The sequence below is a fragment of the Pavona decussata genome, unplaced genomic scaffold (genome assembly GCF_977016875.1).
Source record: "Pavona decussata unplaced genomic scaffold, jaPavDecu1.1 SCAFFOLD_602, whole genome shotgun sequence".
Lineage (NCBI taxonomy): Eukaryota > Metazoa > Cnidaria > Anthozoa > Scleractinia > Agariciidae > Pavona > Pavona decussata.
Window position 1 is genome coordinate 6,345,915 of NW_028145860.1, and position 19,251 is coordinate 6,365,165.

General features: G+C 39.7%; 3 protein-coding genes across 3 annotated transcripts; 2 read left to right on the plus strand and 1 right to left on the minus strand.

Moving 5' to 3' along the window:
- Window positions 1-1,376: 1,376 nt before the first annotated feature.
- Window positions 1,377-7,266, minus strand: LOC146449705 (uncharacterized). The gene is made up of 3 exons (XM_085101676.1): window positions 6,699-7,266; window positions 3,015-3,446; window positions 1,377-2,268 (listed from the first exon to the last, which is right to left on the minus strand). The coding sequence occupies exons 1-3, from the start codon at window positions 7,174-7,176 to the stop codon at window positions 2,009-2,011; spliced, it is 1,170 nt and encodes a 389-aa protein (XP_084957802.1). The 5' UTR covers window positions 7,177-7,266; the 3' UTR covers window positions 1,377-2,008.
- A 1,082-nt stretch (window positions 7,267-8,348) lies between these two features.
- LOC146449706 (uncharacterized) lies at window positions 8,349-14,472 on the plus strand. Its single transcript, XM_085101578.1, has 4 exons — window positions 8,349-9,117; window positions 10,094-10,433; window positions 11,727-11,842; window positions 13,026-14,472. The coding sequence occupies exons 1-4, from the start codon at window positions 8,631-8,633 to the stop codon at window positions 13,247-13,249; spliced, it is 1,167 nt and encodes a 388-aa protein (XP_084957704.1). The 5' UTR covers window positions 8,349-8,630; the 3' UTR covers window positions 13,250-14,472.
- Window positions 14,473-14,603: 131 nt separating this feature from the next.
- Window positions 14,604-19,160, plus strand: LOC146449707 (uncharacterized). The gene is made up of 4 exons (XM_085101577.1): window positions 14,604-15,456; window positions 17,202-17,529; window positions 18,112-18,224; window positions 18,653-19,160. Exons 1-4 carry the CDS (start codon window positions 14,958-14,960, stop codon window positions 18,880-18,882), a joined length of 1,170 nt encoding a protein of 389 aa, XP_084957703.1. The 5' UTR covers window positions 14,604-14,957; the 3' UTR covers window positions 18,883-19,160.
- The last annotated feature ends 91 nt before the right edge of the window (window positions 19,161-19,251 follow it).

Sequence of the window (19,251 nt, forward strand, 5' to 3'; positions counted from 1 at the left end):
TGACATGGATATGTATAACTCAGTTTTAACACTGAGTTATCTGATAATAGGCAAACAGTTTTGCCGTCAACCATAGAACGATACGAAATGATAACTGTAGAACTGATAGTCTGTGAAAACTATCACATCTAATCTGCTGTACGTTTTAGCTTAGCTACCAACGCCAGGCGCAGTGTAAGTCAGATTCTTTGAACCAGCTAGCCTTGATATACAGCTTAACTGCCATGGAAACCGAAGAAAAGGAAAGAAATTGTGGAAGTGTCTTGATAGTTAAGCGAGACGGAGTATCGACCGCAAGGACCGCCTTATCCTGTAAAAATCTATGCTTTTAAGCACGCTACGAAGTCTTCCAGATCAGTTTTTGCAGGTTCTAAGAAATCATCGAATTATATGAAATTGAGATTACAAGGAATGAATATTAAACGCTCCAACATATATTTGGTAAAATCTCAAACATTCAATACATTTCAGTATTTAGATGGCACTAAATCCGTAGCTGTTTCGGCCTGAGCCTGATTAAAATAACAATAGCGGTGTCTAGATAGCATTGTACGTTATATTCTTCCTGTCTTTCCAAGAAACGCATTTTCCGGTTTGTGTATTGTTTAGCAGCGCTTGGGACGCGACTTTTCGGGTAAGAGTTACATTTTACAGATTCCAAGAAATCATTAAATGACAATTAAGGTTACCAGGAAAGAAAGAAAACTGGCAACTGTTCAGCAAGTGGGCTGCTCGGTTGAGTCGCCAGAGGTGGCGGAGTTCTTTCATTTCTGTTCATAGAAACTGACTGCCTACTCTGTTAAACATGTTTAGCAGCACGGCCTGGGTTTTTTTTTTTTTCAAAAGCTCACTCCGGCTATTACGGAAAAAGAATCCAGAGTAGACTCTTCAGTCATTATGTTAACTAGGTCTTTTTTTGGGGGGGGGGGGGGGGGGGGGGTTGGGGGGAATTGGAACTGTCTTACATAGCTAATTATGCATTTGATTTCATGCTAAATTAACTGTGAAGTGTTTCATCATTTAAATTCATCGCGACATTTGCCTATCAGTTCCAGCGGGAAAAAAATAAAATCAAATGTTTGCGTTCAGTCTGCCGTTTAACAGCAGTCACAGTTTTTTTTTTTTTTTATTTTATTAATTTTTTCACTTCAGAAGTTACAGCCAAAAAACACAGACAGAGTAGTATAGACTTTGACCGGCCCCCAACGACCCTTCCCCCTCCTCCCCTTCAAACAATCACACACATTAACTTAACACAACACCCAGTCTAACTTAATGTGTCTGTAGCGGCGTACAAGGTGCAAAGGATGATCAATGAGAAATCTACTAAGGCAAGACAGAAAAGAAGCGATTCAAAATGCACTTATAAATTAAAATAAAATTTTATTGTCGTTACCTATATAATACACTCCTTTACAATGTTTGCTGTTCCCAAAATACAAAAAAAAAAACATAAAAAGTGATGACGATGATGATGATATAAAATAAAGAAAATAGTTCACATCAATGATACCAGTTCGATCTTTGTATTATTGATATAAAAGTACACGGTAATGTCAGGTTTTATGTCATGTTTCACTCATTCGGTTCTGATCCCTGTATCCTGATCAGTCCTTTGATCGTTCATTCCGTGTAATAAATTTTAGCTATTGTTCAGGTACTATATTATTTTCCAGTCTTCAGAGCTCATTTCTGGTTTCTATTTTTCAGTAACAGTCCGGTTTTGGTTTCGAAAATTTCGAACCCCGTTTTCTTTTTAATTCTTTATTCTTTCTGAATGTGCATTGTGCAGAGTTCAATTTCCATCGAAAGCTGGAAGATTCCGCTAACAAACCATTTAGAATCATTTACAAAACTCGTAAATGATAGATTCTTATTCACCCCCCCCCCCCCCTCAAGGCACACCCATTAAAAAAACATCGCAGTGCACGTGAACAGCGCGTGCACTGTGGATCCTCCGGCCAGAAGCTCATGCATGAAACCGCAATACCATCAAATGATCATGGGCTCATGACACTGTAGCTTTCCACTCATTTAACTGTTGGTGATATTCCCGGACCATGCAACCCTGGATAAACCGACGCCGCTTTCTTAACATGAGCACAGCCACGATACCAATGATTGACATCACTATGAAAACCGTAGACACTGCAACAACGATTACTGGGGTGGACACTTTGGAGCGCAACGGAACGGGACTGGGAACGAATAAATTGCCAGAAGGTGGAGTAGAGGAAGGAGTTGACACTGTTGAGCGGAAACTGGGTGCTAAAAACAAAAAAAAAAAAGAGGGACTTGATTAGGGTGGAGGCATATACTGGTGATGAAAATAATTCTGCAATAACATACTGGAAATATAGTGTATTGAACTAATAACGACATTGTTAGCCGGTGACATGCGTAGAAGAATCCTACTGAGGCCAATCACTATCGTGTTAAAAATGTGCTTGGCCCAGGAGACATTATTCGCTCTGACCAATTAGAGTATGCTGCATGAAGTTGCCAGTCCGTATTTTGAAATAATCACCAGGTTCAACTCACTCAGAGCTAACAAAGCAATCACTCTTTGAAACTGGGAGAAACGAAAAGGGGTAAACAAGATTTTGGAAGATTGTTTGATGGAGTGTGCTGTACCAGTAACAGAGAAACGAGAAAGATCTGTAGTATTAAACATCTCATGAACGTAAGGCAAAGAAAATACCCGAGTTCCGACTTCTTATGTCACTGGACTGAGCTTAAAATTTGCCATCTTAATTTTCCTTCCTTTTTATCAAATGGTAAGAGATTATGGCTTCAAAGGTTTAAGTTAAAATTCCAAGTTTTCCAGGACTTTGTCTTCCTTCTTGCTCATACTGCTGCAAGATTCTGAATAGCATTTTCTGTTTCCCGATTAGTTTCTATGACCGACATCAAGTTGAATAAAGCTCTCAATTTATTATGGGGTTCCCTCTATTGTGGTAGTGGCCTTACAAGTCAAAATTCTTTGCATGTTTTTCATGACCGTCTGTACTTACTTGTGCCGTCTTTCGGCTTACTTGTACTGTCTTGGAGTGTGGCCCACCGACCTGCAGTCGGCCATTTTGTCAGCTTACAAAATCCCTCCAAGTCACTCTTTTCTGTTGCCATTTGCTCACAGTGGCTGTATTCGCCAAAATGTTCTCTATACAGCTCTGGACATTCTCTCTTCAAGTTTTCGCAATCAGACTTACAAACTGTGCGAAGCACGATTTTCTCTTTGTCCATGGGGAAACACGGTGGAGCAAACTCCGCACAGAATATCTTCTTTAGCGTAGAGGAGCAGCCAGAGTGGTTTCCAAGTTTGTGAAGTTTGCCTTTAAGCACGTTGTCCATGATAAGCTGCATGTCTGTACCTTGAGTGGTATGAGTGTAACCAAGATGGGAGCACGAAGACATCTGAAGCTTGGTGCAGTTCTGAATGATGGTAACTGGAAGAGATAAAACCAGTCAAGCGATTATGTACAAACAAATCTTTCCCTACAACATTCTGACGAAGGGCTTACGCTCGAAACGTCAGCACTTGAGTCTCTTAAAGGTGGCCAGTTTACCTTTAGTTATCAACTCTGTTGATAAACCAAACATTTGTTTCCCTACAACCACCTCGTCATAGAGGCCACCTTCTTTGGTCCGAATAAGAATTCACCCAATAGTCATTTTCGTATGGTAATGGTACAACAACAACAACAACAACAACAACAATACTTTATTTACACACGCTACATCTAGGAGTGATAAAAACTCGTTAAAACATGTGCGTGAAACGAAAAGCATCAAAAAGAAAAGAAATAATTTAAAAATTACTTAAATTACTTAAATTACTTAAATTATTTAAATTACTTAAATCTTAAATCTATCAAAAACCTGCTTCTTCAAAAGACATTTAAAAAGTAGAAATATCCTTGGCATTTCTAACATACGTAGGTAACGAATTCCAAAGTTTAGCGGCTAGAAATGAGAATGACTTATGGCGCCATTCTAGATTAAAATTGGGGTAATATATGTATATACATCATTGGCGGTTAACAATTCTTCTGTTAGGTGAGATGGGATGTCAGCAGGCCTAGTGCCTGTTGTATTAATGGAGCTTGCTGTTGATTTCCTTATCGGTATCTCTTGTGAGACAACTGACTCGTGCTTTAACCTAATGGAAGGTTAAGAAAGATTGTCTTTTGGTATATAATACAGGTTGAGCATCCTTACAGGGGAGGGGGAAGGACGAGGGCTTTCCGTGTCGATCCACATTTATCTTGAGATAAAAATAGAAAGAGTGAGTGAGTGCCTTGGGCGTGACCTTGAATACGTTTTTTTGTTGTTGCTTCGGTTTTTTTTTGTCGATATAACGAATTGAAAAAAATTGCGTTTAAGTAATTTTAGTGGAAAATAAGACCGTTATGGTCGCAATTGTAGAACTAATTTGCCCTCTCCCACTCCCCAAAAAGGTAAACGTTGTTAATTGCAAATTCGGACTGTGCAAATGCCACACTTTTGTTTGAACAGTTTGGCTTTCTTTAATTACAAGTAAAGCCCAAAGAGTTGCCAGTAACTAAAAGCACCTTGTAACAAACTTTAAACATGATAAGCTGGGGAGTGGTGTGCATTTTTATCGTTTTGATGGCACGAACTCCAGATGAAACTCATGCAGATTACATGAAGTACCACACCCTAACACCTGTTCAACTAAGCCTGGCCGTGATGGCCGAACTCCGGCATATTTAAAGCTATTTACCTCGTTTTTGAATGCTATTCTCTTTAATTTTGTCAGCCGTATCTTAACATTCATCTTAAGGGGATCGCTTTCGATGTAATTTTAACCTTTTAATAGTTAATTCCCCGCAGTTACATTAACAAAAGTGACAGGTGGACGCACAACAAAGAAAACTCGACCTAGGCAGCCCCATTATCAAATTTTTCAAGCAATTACATTAAACAGAATTAAGGTTCTCAGTGGACAGCGCAAGTTTTGAATTGGAAATGTAGATTTAAAGGCGCCAAATGGGATATTATGTTTCACAAACGACAAAGACTCCAGTGTGTCGTCCAATGTAAACACAATAATAACTCGTCTGAAAGAATCCAAGTTAAGTTATCTTGCTGGAGGCTCTGACAGTGAGGACCACTAATCAGTGCAGAGTAAATTTGCATGCAAATGCGCCGCACGTCTAATGCAATTTGTTCGCCAGTTCAGAGCTTGGAAAAGGTTTCTTTAATGCCTTATATTTCACGGTACATTCGCTAGGACAACAAATTTAAGTCATTTAATTATCGTCTTCTTCACTGAAGCTGTGAGTTTTGTTTTTTCGTTGGACCCAACGTGGAGGGTGGAATGTGACACCCACCCCAGGAATACGTTTTTACGCATTCTTCACCTTGTTTGTGATGTTTTTTTGCTTTAAATATGCTGCGGAGATAGTTGTGTTCAAACTGACGGTAAACGGTAATGTGTTCTAAAAATTTAATACAACATTATTTTCACATTGTATCCTTAGAGATGGTTTCGAAATTTCAAGATAAAACGTCCAAAATGTGAAAAGAAATGATCATGAAATCATCAGGGTTATGTTTGTGCTTTTGCTTGCGGGACTCATGCTTGCGACACTGGAACAAACCAATTGCAAGCCACGGCAAAAAGTAAATCTCTACCGGCTGTCATCAAAAATAGGGTGAGGTTCTAGGTCATGCACACATCTGTTGTATGCACGACCTGTTGTATGTGTCAAGCTGTACCTTAGTCGCGGGATAACGGAACAAGAAAGCACAAAGGTAGCTCTTTCTTGACAAATGGAATGTCTTTGATGTTTCTCAATGTGATTTTCATCGAAAAACGCTATTGCACCAGAAGAATCTGCAACTGATTGAGGAGTGGCCTTTTCAGAAAATGTTAGGTACCAAATTTCTTCCTACATGAAATTTCTAGCACAGGTAACAAAAACGAAATCAAGGTAACGTTTATCTTTGTCGTTTATTTAAACGTTCAGTAAATTGATATCGCCGTGTTTGCCCCCATTCATTGGGCACATGGTCACCCCGTGTTAATTTCAGTTTAAGAAATTCATTTCTCGGATTAAAAAGTGTGTAAGGAAAACTTGGCGTCCGGTTTATTTGTAAACCTGCGGCGTCTTAAGTTGTTTATTTATTAACAAATCATGAACGTTAGACCTGCTAAAGCCCCAACAAAAACCACTCCTTTGCGACCTCTTGCTTTGAACAATCCGCACACTTGTACGTTGGCAGCAAAAACGTTGTTTGTCCAGTTTAATTATTCAACAAATACGCCACAAGTTCAATCAATTGTTCTTTCAGTGTCAATTCACTCAAAATACGAACTCAATTGTTAATTTGCATGTGGTCTGGATAAGAAACCAAAGGGCGGGATTTTTTTTAGGAAACGAACAATTTACTGAAACCTTGTCAGCTGTAAACAAAGTTCACCTAAAAGGAAAATGTTGTGATTTTCATAATATTTTCTTTTTATTTTCTCTCAAAATAAAAAATTAACTTACACTTGTTACCGACGCGACCTTGTGGTAATTACTTTTTTTCAAGCGAAGTGTAAATCTCTGCCTTACTTTTCACCTATAGTTGCTAAGAAAGAAAAAGTTTTGTCGACATCTATATTTTTTTTCTGGCTAAATCAGCTGACAGCTAAATTTAATTTATGTATAATTTTTATTTTTACTCACTTGAAATGTTGCCACGCGGTTTGTAATTTGCCGGTTCAAAGCACTCAGACAAATTCTTGTTGTTTCGTGTCGTTGGCAGTAACCGGCAAAGTCCTTTTATCCACTCGATTTTTTCAAAGTCCACTCTTGACTCGCAGTCCTTGACAAACTCCTCACAAATTCGCCTACACGGCAACACTGGGCGATTATGATGTTCGACGCATTTAGGAACGAATATCGCACACATTATAACGTCGATATACTCCGAGCATTGTTCGAATCGTCTTGTTTCCCTTTCCAAGTGATATCCGATGATATTTTCGTGAGAGTTGAAATTATCCGGGAAATTTGCTGTGTAATTGTAGCCAACATTGATGCATCTTTGAAACAACGAAGGATTTAAGCGGCGACACATCTGGGGGAAAACATCTGCCGGTAAAAAAACCAGAACCACAGAAAATAGCACGGCTGGTCGCACGGCTGTTATAAAGATTTTCATCGCCGTGTTCACAATCACTCCGACAGGAGCCCAGCTCCGAATAAAAAAAATATTATCACGTGTTTTTTAAAAAGCCGCTATTTAAATCAAGTCACTGAGTCACCATCAGTCACGTTGACGATTACTAAAATAGACAGCCGGGTTGCCACGGTAATGAAATTGAACGAATCACCGAGGGGCACGTCTGGAATAATGGCAGTCCCCTTAGGCCCTCTCTAAGACTGGGTTTGTGTACAGACTTTGATTATGTTCCTTGGTACCAGTTTCCCTCCGAGTTTCGTGCTTGTCGCTGTGAAAGTTGTTGTTGTAGCAGCTGGTTTTGTTGTAATGTCTAATGATTTTACGAGTTTAAGTGATGATTCTCTTGGGAAAAATTCTTTTAGTCAACCTGCAAATAAAAAGACCAACATTTCAATGAAATTATTAGAAAAAGGCTTGTTGGTGAATTTGAACGCATGGCATTATCACTACAGTTGCAGTCATTTGTCGCGGTTCTGACTATCAATTTCAAGAAACCAGCCGTCATTATGGTATATTATCCCGTCATATTTTACCATAGTTAATTGAAGGCAATGGTTATGAAACCTATATGTTTTTGTTTGCCTTTTTGGCCTTGACCCTGCACAAACAACTATAGAATTTGGAATGTGTAGGAGCAACTGTCCAATCGAAATGTTTTTGTTAAGATATTCAACTGTGGTGTGAACGTTAAAACAAAGGATTGTGCAGGGTCGCAGCCCTTCCAACATAAACTGCAGCACCATTTTTTTATGGCAAAGTTTCATAACCAGTCCGTCAAGTAACTATGATTTTACCAAGAACCGCTTTCGGCGTGTGAGCAGAGCTGAGCAGCCGCACAATCTTTCCCCGCAATGTTCGGTTACATAAGAACGGGTCAATCACGTTGAAATAAATACCTTTAGTGTTTATAAGACAAGCCGCTAGTGGGACCGAGCATTAAACTTCACAAAGTAATAATTTCAAGGCTTTCAAAATTAAACATTATTTTATAGTAAATTTAACAGAGGAATAAGAGTACTGATGAAACATGAGGCGTGATAAAAAGTAGCACAATAATAAAGCGGAAAATGGCGCCGACAAAAAGGACTAAACGACAGGCAAATCCTAGCGGGCAATATGCAAACTTTACGGGCTGTAGAATGTGTGAAATGACAACTGACAGCCTTTTTGAGCAAAGAGCTCCAATCCATGGTCAATAAAGTGACCTAAAAGACTCGGCATAATAATATTTTAAAAAACAATAATAATAATATGTGCGTTGATGGTTCAATGAACTGGAAACAGCGGCGTCATCATCCATTGTTTGCCAAACTCCCAAATTTGAAATCGATGCGGAATACATCAGAAAGTCAGTTAAAGATACAGCTCAGTTAGACTCACTTCTACTCAACTGCTCGCAAAGCAGCCGGAAAACGAATCACGTTGAACCGATCATGATCCAGTTGTTTGTTCTCTCATGCCTGAGTGCGGCCTTTGCAGCCTCCAACTCTCTCCACACACTGCACAGGCATGGTCGCTCCAATGATCAGTGCAATAATTTCGTTAAAAGCACCTTTGGTCTATGTGCAGCTGCTGGTTACAACGACACGTTTGAGTTCCCCAAAGACTTGACTGGACCCAAACTCAGATTTGCAGGGTTTGGATTTAAGAGACTCTTTCAGAGGATGAAGAGCTGTTCACAAGTCGACTCCGTGGTATTATCAATTCTCTGTTCATATATGGTGCCACAATGCTCAAAAGGAGAGCGTGTTTACCCTTGCAAACGAGTTTGTAATGAGTTTTTGAAGCAGTGCGAGAAAGCAATTCCTGAGGCCTTTTTGGACTATGTAATTGCTACTTGTCATGTTCTTCCAACTAAGAAAGCAAATAGTGGCAAGTGTCACGAGCCGCCTAACTTCACCACAAATGAGAGCATTCCAGGTGAGTGCTGAAAATACTGATTAGCAGAATCCTAACAGAAGTGTTATATCTCGACACTCATCACCACTCAAACCGTTCACCGAATTACACTTCCCAAATGACTTTTAATAGTTGGGAAAATATTTAAAAAGTACACACCATCACTTAAACATGTCATTTTATCAAATTAATACTCAGACAAAATAGTTTTGTTGACAGAAAAATTTGCATTGCGAGAGAACAAAGTGTATCATTTTTATGTTAACCATTTTAGTGAATAATTAGATTGCACGAGCTCTTCACGCGGAACTGTTTACATACGTGACTGCATTTGTGCCCTCGAATTTTATTCAGTTCTCACAAATGTTGCAGTTCTTTTCAGTGTATTCCACGAGTTTGATTTATCGATTACTGTAATATAAAGTGGGTGGCAACAACATGTTATCATCTTTTATTACTGAAATAAATTTCACACTAATCCCGTCAAACGATCAGGCCCCAGTTGCTCAAACAGCGGACTGACAATTTTATCCACTGGATAGGTCACTATATGCGGCAGATAAAATTTGTGCAAGAATTTCCTTATAGCCCTATAATTTGTGTATTAGAGTAGAAGTGTCTGTCTAATTCAAGTATGGGATTGCGTGAAAAACTTGCCAAAAGCTTTGGTTGGAGTACATTTCATTTGCTGGATAGCAACTTATCAACTGGATAAAGTTATCCGCTCTTTGAACAACTAGGGCCAGGTCAAAATTTGTTCTTGTTTTCGTAATGTCAGTCTAGCCTAAATAATACAGAATGAAATCCAGCGACTGTTCAATCCAAATTTAATGAGTAGCGCTTTCTTTTGTTTGTTTATTTTATTTTTTTATTTTTTTGGGGGGTGGGGGGGAGGGGAAGGGGGGGAAAAAATCCCTAAATTCGCTTCTAAAAGGTCTAAAAGTGCTGATATTTTCCACCCCACTCCTGACAGGAAGAATGTTTTATACCCTCACAGGGCCACTGGATCGAAACTGTTCACCGTTGATTATTCCTGCATGTAAGAACCTTGGCGTGTCCAACTACACTCTCGTATCTTTGAAACAACAGAAGAGACTGTATCAGTTCTACTACCGTAAAGAGTACAAAGAAGGAAACGTGGAAACAAATGATCCTCCAGGCCTTGTCACACTGTCTAAGAAGTATCCCAGGTGCAAAAATAACATAAAGAAGCTCTACTGTGGGGAATACTTGCCGCCATGTTTCCCGGATGAGCCCTCAGCTGAAGGTCCCGGATTTTACACCATCTGCCAGTCGGTTTGTGACGAAATCACTAGAGACTGCCCAGACTTTTTCAGGTGATTTTGATAAAACTTAGTTGAAAACTGTAAGGTAACTTTTACTTTGACACAATTAGTGACCTGCCGACAACGGCAAAGGAGTGAGGCGACCCGGCTCCACGTATTCATGGCCAAAACCTCAGTAATATTCCCAGTCACTCACGCTGGGTATCCTTTTTGTGACTAACATAATAACATTTAGTACTGCAGCATACATTGCAGAGTTCATTCGCCGACCCATCATTTGTGTTATTAGCACTACGGCACAACATTCAATGTATGCTGGGTAGCCTGTGATGGAACACCATCACAGCTAAGGCGGAAATATCAACAGTCAGAATATCTTTATGCTATGCCGCAGAATCAGTACAGAAAACGCGTTAAACTCAGTCAAGAGAAATGATATTTTTGGACCTCTCGAGATACAGACTTCGGTTAACATAACATATCCCAAGAGCAATGTTAAGAAGACAGTAAACGAACACTGGCGTGACGCGCGAATAGAGTGCGCTCGCGCGCTTAGAGACATGTGAGCAAGTTACGCCTATTATTGTCGCGTGTGATTTGTGAGACGCGTTTTGGGGGATTTTTATGAAAGTTGATAGCTAACCGCGTTACTGTTTTGGAGGTGTTTATTTGGCCGATTACTGCGCGTGCATGTTTTCTAGAAGAGCTTTTCGCAATCGCTTGTGAACAGGCAACATTGTGTGTCTCCTTCCCTGTCCTCCTTATTTTCTCTTGCAACGCTTATAAGGACTCCCCTAATGACAACCTTCACTTCCGGGACACAACGACTTAATTTTGCGAAGCGCGCCATGATACTCAAAGCGAATCATTGCAGTCACTAGCTTTCCGAATGTCAGTTCTTATAAGCATTGAGTCGTTTTTATCCTCCTTTGATCGCTCATTGCGATCGAATTATACAGCATTTTTAGATCGTCCAGAGGGGCGCATGCTCACAACTTTAGACGCTCGTTCTTTTTACGCTGCCGCACCTACGTTGCGGAACACTAGAGCCTTCCCGCGCATGTCCGTGAGATCGAATCGCTTGGCGCTTTTAAGAAACATGTAAAAACACATCTCTTTAACGTAGCTTTTTAGTAGTTTTTATTATTTCTTTTGTTTTTATTCTTATTCTCAAACTTTCATAGTGACCTAGGAATTTTTATGTCGTCTTTTTTAAAAGCGCTTTTGATCATTTTTATGTTCAAAGGCACTATAGTAAGTTTATAAATTATTATTATAATTATTATAATTACTCTTACCATTCCGATGTCATATTATAGCATTACTTTTATTTACGATTTACAGGAACGATTTTCCACTGGCAGAGTACTGCAGTTTTGCGGGAAAAGAAAATACCAGTCATGGGTATTGTAGGCGAAAAGAATGGCCACGACCATTTCACTGGACTCGTAATATCCGAGGTTAGTTCCTCCTGATGCTCAAACCGTTATTAGCGCATTAGTATACTTCTCTCTTTCCCATTAGTCTTTCGTTTTATGAACCCCCTCATCAGTAAATTATATGTCTGTCATCGCAACTCCAAGCTAAACAGAATAATGTACTCTGGAACTATGGATAAATTGTCAATATATTGGGAAAAAGGGCAAATAAATGTCAATGTCAGTCAGTCCGGTTGTCAATCTGTCCATTTGTCTGTCAGTTAGTGCGTCAGTCAGTCATTCAGTCAATCAGTCAATCAATCAGTCAGTCAGTCAGTCAGTCAGCAGTCAGTCAATCAGTCAGTCAGTCAGTCAGTCAGTCAGTCAATCAGTCAGTCAGTCAGTCAATCAATCAGTCAGTCAGTCAGCAGTCAGTCAATCAGTCAGTCAGTCAGTCAGCAGTCAGTCAGTCAGTCAGTCAGTCAATCAGTCAGTCAGTCAGTCATTCCGTCAATCAGTCAATCAATCAGTCAGTCAGTCAGTCAGTCAGTCATTCCGCCAATCAGTCTGTCAGCAGTCAGTCGATCATTCAATCATTCAGATAGTGAGTCAGTCAATCCTTTATTTAGTCATTGTATCAACCAATCAGTTAATCAGTTGACTAATCAGTCAGTCAGTCAGTTAACTAGTGAATGATTCTATCAATTAATTAGTTGTTCGATCTATTTCGAACAATTAAATCAATCAATCAGTCAGTCAATCCTTCAAACCTTCGTTAATCAGTCAGTAAATCAAACAGACAGTCCGCTCATCTGTCCGTCAATCAGCCTGGATCTCAATACCGCCACCCGTCAGTGAATCAGTCAGTTTCCTGTCGGTCACTGGGGAAGCCAGACTGTCTATCACACGAGCATGAATCAGTGGTTAGTCTATTGATTATAACTGACTCTTTTCTATTAAGAGAAAGCGTTATCTTCAGTCAGAGTTTTTGTTGTTGCTGTTGCTTTTTTTGGCTCAGATGAGAAAGACGATGGGCAGTCTTCCTTTCTTCTCCACAATCTTGGTTCATAACCGCTCATTCTTTGAAAACACTAAGCATAAGCTACTACCGGCTACGGATTACGAAAAAGCCAAATGGAGCTAGCGCTACGAACCTTCATTCCAAAACAACAACAAAGAAAAGAATGGGTTGAATCAAACTTCTGATGAATTGTTTATCTTTCAGTGCCTACAAAGACTCCCCCAACACAGGCTCCACAGGCCACAACAGGCCCCAAATCGGCCAAAACAGCGGTGACAATTGCAGTGGCGGTTGTGGTGACCCTCACCATTGTAGCCGTGGTTCTGGGAGGCGCCATTTGGTGGAAGTGGCGACGTATTCCAAGTCGGTCTGGGTACAAAAAGCAAGAAGAAGACAGGGCTCCTTTGGAAGGAGCAATGGAGCTCTAAAAACTCTCAGCCGACGAAAATGGCCAGTAGTTCAGTAGAACCGTAAAAATCGACCCCGGTTACAAATCAGTGATTAACTTAGTAGAACATTTAAAAGGAGTCTTCATATACAGACTCAAATCAGTTTTTCAGTAAAAGACTCTTAAAAAGGTCCTCTCCCCACAGAGGAATCACAATCGATAGCACAAAAAATTGTCTATTTTATTTTTGACTGATCACTTTATGTTCTGATCCAACGTTGTGCATGTTTCGTCGTACACGGAACAGAGGTTTGTTCCAAAGGTTATCGTGCGAACCGGCGATGTCTGTTTTATGTTATTCCAAATCGTAAACTAGTTTCATAAGTAAAAACTACTGTTGTCACAGTGACATATGTCCAACGTGCCTTTTCAAATTCTGCACTGATCATCTTTATAGAACCTACTACCAAGCACTATAAAACATACGTCTCTACTTCAATCTCTTTAAAATAGACTAAAACATTTTTATTTAAGAAAGCTTTTGAACAATGTTTTTTTAATGCATTTTTACATTTTTCCTATAATTGGACGCAAATTGAGTATTCAAATGCGCAGATGAAAACATCAGAGGCGTTCAGAGCCCCTCTGGTAGAATTTTTGTAAACTTTGCAAAAAATTTATCTACGTAAACATGCTGATTATAGTTCAGTAATAAAAATGTGGGTCACCTAACTAGTTTTTTTAGTTATATACATTTAGAGGTAAAATTATGTCGAGAAAACAACCATAACTTGTTCACCAAAATTAACTCATTTTTTGGAATCATTGTTTTTGTATCAACTGATGAAGAGTGGTAGTATTGATCCGTCAAAGTGCAATTGCTGGAAAGTAATGAAAACTGTTTCCAGCCGCCTTAAACATTTCAAAGGTATAAGTAGGAGCCGAGTTAAACCATCGTCGGCTTTATGCACTAAAATTCTGATTGTTCAAATCAGCCACTCTCCAAGGAAGTAATATTTCAAAAACTTATCATGTCTCTCTACAAGGGCCGACAGCAATCGTGTTTTATTCGGTTTCATATATACCTACGGCATACAGGATGCATGATCTTGTTGCGTCGCGTGTTTCCTCTCTAAATGCCAATATATAATAGGAAATATCAAGCCAGAAATCACAAGTATATCGGCATTTGTCTTTTTTAATCAATAATATTAAAAGCTATTCCGCTGCTGAAAACCAACATTAATTAGTCGTTCATTCTCAGTTTCTTTGCATCTAGTTTGGTTCGTTTTTGCTCGTGAATTGGTTTACTCACCCACGAACTTTTTACGATCATTGTCACATTCGCATGTGTTATTTTTAGAGCCCTAGGTGCAATACAGCCTTTATATTGGATCGGTCACTGTTTGCACGAGTTGTATTCGAAACAAAAAAGCTTTTGTATTTCCTGTACATGGTTCCCTTTGAGGATAGTTCACGAGCAAAATTTAAGTAAATGTTTTCGAAGGAAGTATTTAATAACCATAGCAAGGAATGTTTCGATATACTGCACTGGTCAACACATCATGTGATAAACGAGTATTGAGACAGCGCGACTAGTGCAAAATGCCTTGAAAATATCACTCCAAGCTAAGTTAAAAATATCTGAGCGTTTCAGGCCAAAATATAAAGTTGCGGGAAAGGTTTTCAGTCATAGTTCTGTAAATATCAGGATAACAAGGTTTCGTTGCGTGCAGCTGAGCTCGGCGATGAAGTGGGTACTGACAAAATTCTATGGCTCCACCACTCTGCCGATTTGTATTTTGACGTTTTGTTTTGTTCTCGTGTTCTCTCGTCGTTTACAAGCAATTGAACCATGTGTCAGCCTCGTAGAAAGTCCCTTTAAAATCTGCATGAAGGCGGGTTATGACACCACTTTGCCGTTTCCCAACTACGTTTCAAATGCAACAAAACTCGAAATGGCGAAGGAAATGATAGAGGCTATAAAATCAGCGGAGAACTGCTCCGCAGAAGGATTGGCCGAAGCTGTTGAGTGTGCGTTTGTAGCCCCCAAGTGCAGTTCAAAAGGAGATGCAATCTACCCTTGTAAACAAGTGTGCGCGGAGTTCCTGAAGCAGTGTGAGCTTCATTTAGACGAATTTTCTCTGGATTATTTAATATCCTCATGCCTTGTGCTTTCAAATGGATCGTCGAGCTGTGATCCGTGTTTTGTGCCTCCAAACTTCACCACTAACGAGAGCGTGCCAGGTGAGTCAGCTAATAAAATAAATGTTTTGTTTGCCTCATTTGCTTTCATGTTGTGAAGCCTATAAGACCAAAGTTAAAAAATAAACAGAAGAAATCCCAAATTCAAACAAAATATCACAAATAAACAACCGCAAATGAAAGTATAATGGCTTTGTTTAAATGGTTAGTCACACTTTTGTAACAGAAAAGCTGAAAACCCCAGCCAAGGACGCGAAAGGAGTTTTGCTCTATTGTAGGCCTTTGGTCTTTGTTCAGTGAAGCAACATCACGGACCCAAACTGGCTCAGCATCTGGACTGTTTAATTAATTAATTAATTAATTAATTAATTAAAGAATTAAAACGAATACGTTTCCTTGTCAGTACATCGCATTTTCGTTTGCGTCAATTTTTTGTTGGACAAACTCCCCTTTGAAATTTTGAATTCAATTAAACTACACTGGTCTCAAGCTTGAAAGATAGTACCTTCCATATATTGAATGCATGTCTCTGCTAGTGTTGAGTCTATATTGCTATGCACCTCAGGAACAAAACCGGCCTGTGTGGTAAAATTCCTCATGATTAAATGACCTCTTGTATGATCGTAATACTCCTATAAATTGGTTTTTGGCGCATCAGTACCACACTCCAATGTAACTAGTTAAGAAACACTGAAGAGGTCACAATAAAACGTTTTGAAGGTACCCTCAATTTTAAGCCCCCGCCCTTTCTGTGACAAGCCCTCGATCCGTTTGAAGGCACACCCTTCTCTATGCAATCCCCTCCCTACACTTCTAAGGTTATAAAACACAAAGGAAATACATACATCGAAATTCTGGGGCACCAATAGTCAAAACATCAGTCAGGTGGCCAATATAGAAAATTAACTTGGTCTTTCACATGCAGAAGGACATGCAGAAGTATTATAACACTACGGTAAAAATGACTTCAGAGTATTCCTAAAACACAAGCCATTAGTTCTCTGTCTCAGTTAGCCATATGGTTAAAGTTTGGAAAACGTGTTAAGGTTTTGTTTAAAGCTAATGATTTGAGGCCTACAAAATAAACAAGCCTCCAGGGTGCCTTAATAGGGCGTTTAAAGTACCACAGCTTAGCCTGTGCTCTAGAGTTCAACAAACAAGAGTTACTCATTGCGAGAGATTCCGTATTCAAAATCAGTGCATGTAACTACTTTCTAATTTCTGGGCACAGTGACGTAGACAATCTGGGTACCCAATCAAACCGCTGAACTGGATTTAACCCAAGCCTCAGTCCTCTGAAGTGAACGAGACTGGAACTGAAAAGAACCACAAACGTTTTCCGATTTCTCCCGGCTCCTCTCCAATGCCCTTCTCGATTCTACTCTAATTCTGATCTCTGAACCAGGCCTCTTCCAATCCCGACCACTCTCTCAAAGTTCCTGGCCTCTTCTTTCCCAGTCAAGAGTCGGCCTGTATAGGAGTCCCACTCATCCCCAATTGCCTTACTCTTAAACCATTCAGAGCAAAGATGTTGCTTTTCATAGAATTAGAAGCAAATCGAAGGCCAATCACATCGATGCAGTACGAATACGGTCTCGACTTGGTTTCTGCGCTTGTTTCTTTGATTTGTTTATCATACCATTGTGTTAGTTATGATAAGTCAGTTGGTTTGATGTCATTACTTTGAGTTAGTTTTTACGACCTAACAATAATCAATACAAATACAGTCTGAAGTGGTAGTATGCCTATGCAGAGGGTAAACTGTAATTTTTTAACTGTTTTCATAGGGCCATTGGATCGAGGTTGCCAAGAGCTTATAATCCCAGCGTGCAAAAACCTGGGATTGTATAACTACACGCTCAGCTCAATTCTAGTGCAAGAGGATCTGTACCACTGGATGTACGAAAACGATTACACGGACGAAAACCCGGAGACAGAATTTCCTGCCTTCGTTCAAGCCAAGTTTGAGAAGTATCCGAAGTGCAAGGAAAATATAAAAAAGTTGTTCTGTGGGGAGCATTTGCCGCCATGTTTCCCTAACGAGGGTCCTCGCCTATACAGCTTATGTAAGCCTCTTTGTGATCAGATTGCCAGTGACTGCCCGGACTTTTTCAGGTAATTTCATTTTGCATGGATTGATAACGAGACCTGTTTTGTATCCAACAACGTCAAACCAAGAGCTCCGTGATCACTTCCCTATACGTAGTAGGCGTAATCGGGGATGGGGACTTGGGAGAGGCCCTCTCCCAGGCCCCATTTTCTCCCAATTTTTCCCGCAGTGTCCCCTCCCCGATTACTCCAGCTACGGAGGACACGTGATTACCCCTAGAGATCTAAGCGGACTCTTAATTAAAATGGGAAGAAATGCAGTTTGAGTGTTTAAAATATCAAGAAATATGTGATGATTTGTGAGGAAAATTTGTACCCCAGCTTCTTTTGCCTTCATATCAATACTATTTTTGAAAAAAATATTTTAAAATGGGATTCACCTTTGGTTGATTCTGGAGGAGAGGGTAATTTCTATTTTATGATCTTTATAGGTTTGTGTGACCTCAAATAGTGTGATTTTTGAGCGGGTCTAGTCCTCTACTAAATATGTAACGATTCGTGTGCATGTAAACAAGCGTCTTCACACTAGTCTTTACTTTACCCTATACATTTGATACCAAAGTTCTTGAACCTTTATCTTGTTTGCAGCCACGACTTGTCTGCTGCTGAGTACTGCGGAACGATGGCAAAAGGAAAATCCACACATGGCTTCTGTCAAAGCACTCAGTGGCCAGAGGTGTTCAGCTGGGTCCAGTATGCAGGTTAGATTTACATCAATCAATGAGTCAATCAATCAATCAATCAATCAATCAATCAATCAATCAATCAATCAACCAACCGATCGATCGATCGATCGATCAATCAATCAATCAATCAATCAATCAATCAGTCAGTCAGTAATTTAATCACTCAATCATTTAATCAATCAATCTATCAGTCATTCAGTCAATCAATCAATCAGTCAATGAATCAATTAATACATCAATCAATTCAGCAATCTATCAATCACTCTATTGAAACAATTTTCCTACTTTACGTGACTAATACGTAGCATGCGCATATACATGGAGCACATTAAAGCCAAATCTTTAACCATCACTAAGACTGCAAGATTTTAAAGAACGTACTGACAGCTCAGTGAACAGTGAAAACAATTTTGATCACGTTTAATTATTATAATCTATTCCAGAACCGACGAAGACTTCCTCACCAACCGCATTGTCCTCTATAGAATCTACAGAAGCTAGAGGTATTAAAGTGTGGGCCATCATTGTAACCGTGATGTTGAGCATCCTGCTTGTCGGGCTAGCGGTGTGGGCTGCGTTCTTTTGGAGAATGCGCCGCGTGGGCACACCGTCTTATTCCAAACAATACATAAGACAGCCCTTAGATGCCCACCCCCTGGAACCTGATACATAAGCTAGTATCACAGGGATGTGCGATTCAACTACTGAACTAAAAGAGCTAAAGAACTAACCAAAAGAAGAAAAGTGAGGGTCGGGTGGGTAAGATACTAGTACTTTTTAGGGGTTAAACATGAGCTGAAAATAAAAGTAAACTTTCCTGCACCGGTGAAACGGTCAAAATCATGAGCACCTGTTAAAATCCTAAGCACATTACTAGCCTAAATGTTATTAGCCTTATAAGTCTACTCTACTGGCTAGAATTGAATAAAATTTCACTATTTTGTTATCATGTTCACAGCGATTTCAACGAGATTTAAACACTCGTTCCGCGTGTGGGGATAGTTCGAAGATGCGCGACTATTGAGAGAGTATTTCATCGACA

Bases quoted from the DNA above. Each gene is read 5' to 3' on its own strand.
- LOC146449706 (XM_085101578.1), top strand. From the start codon at position 8,631: ATGATCCAGTTGTTTGTTCTCTCATGCCTGAGTGCGGCCTTTGCAGCC. The intron at 9,118-10,093 runs GTGAGTGCTGAA...ATACCCTCACAG, and splicing joins CACAAATGAGAGCATTCCAG to GGCCACTGGATCGAAACTGT. The intron at 11,843-13,025 runs GTTAGTTCCTCC...TTTATCTTTCAG, and splicing joins CTGGACTCGTAATATCCGAG to TGCCTACAAAGACTCCCCCA.
- LOC146449707 (XM_085101577.1), top strand. From the start codon at position 14,958: ATGAAGTGGGTACTGACAAAATTCTATGGCTCCACCACTCTGCCGATT. The intron at 15,457-17,201 runs GTGAGTCAGCTA...CTGTTTTCATAG, and splicing joins CACTAACGAGAGCGTGCCAG to GGCCATTGGATCGAGGTTGC. The intron at 17,530-18,111 runs GTAATTTCATTT...TCTTGTTTGCAG, and splicing joins GACTGCCCGGACTTTTTCAG to CCACGACTTGTCTGCTGCTG.
- LOC146449705 (XM_085101676.1), bottom strand. From the start codon at position 7,176: ATGAAAATCTTTATAACAGCCGTGCGACCAGCCGTGCTATTTTCTGTG. The intron at 3,447-6,698 runs GTGAGTAAAAAT...TATCTCTTCCAG, and splicing joins ACCGCGTGGCAACATTTCAA to TTACCATCATTCAGAACTGC. The intron at 2,269-3,014 runs GTAAGTACAGAC...TTTTGTTTTTAG, and splicing joins TAAGCCGAAAGACGGCACAA to CACCCAGTTTCCGCTCAACA.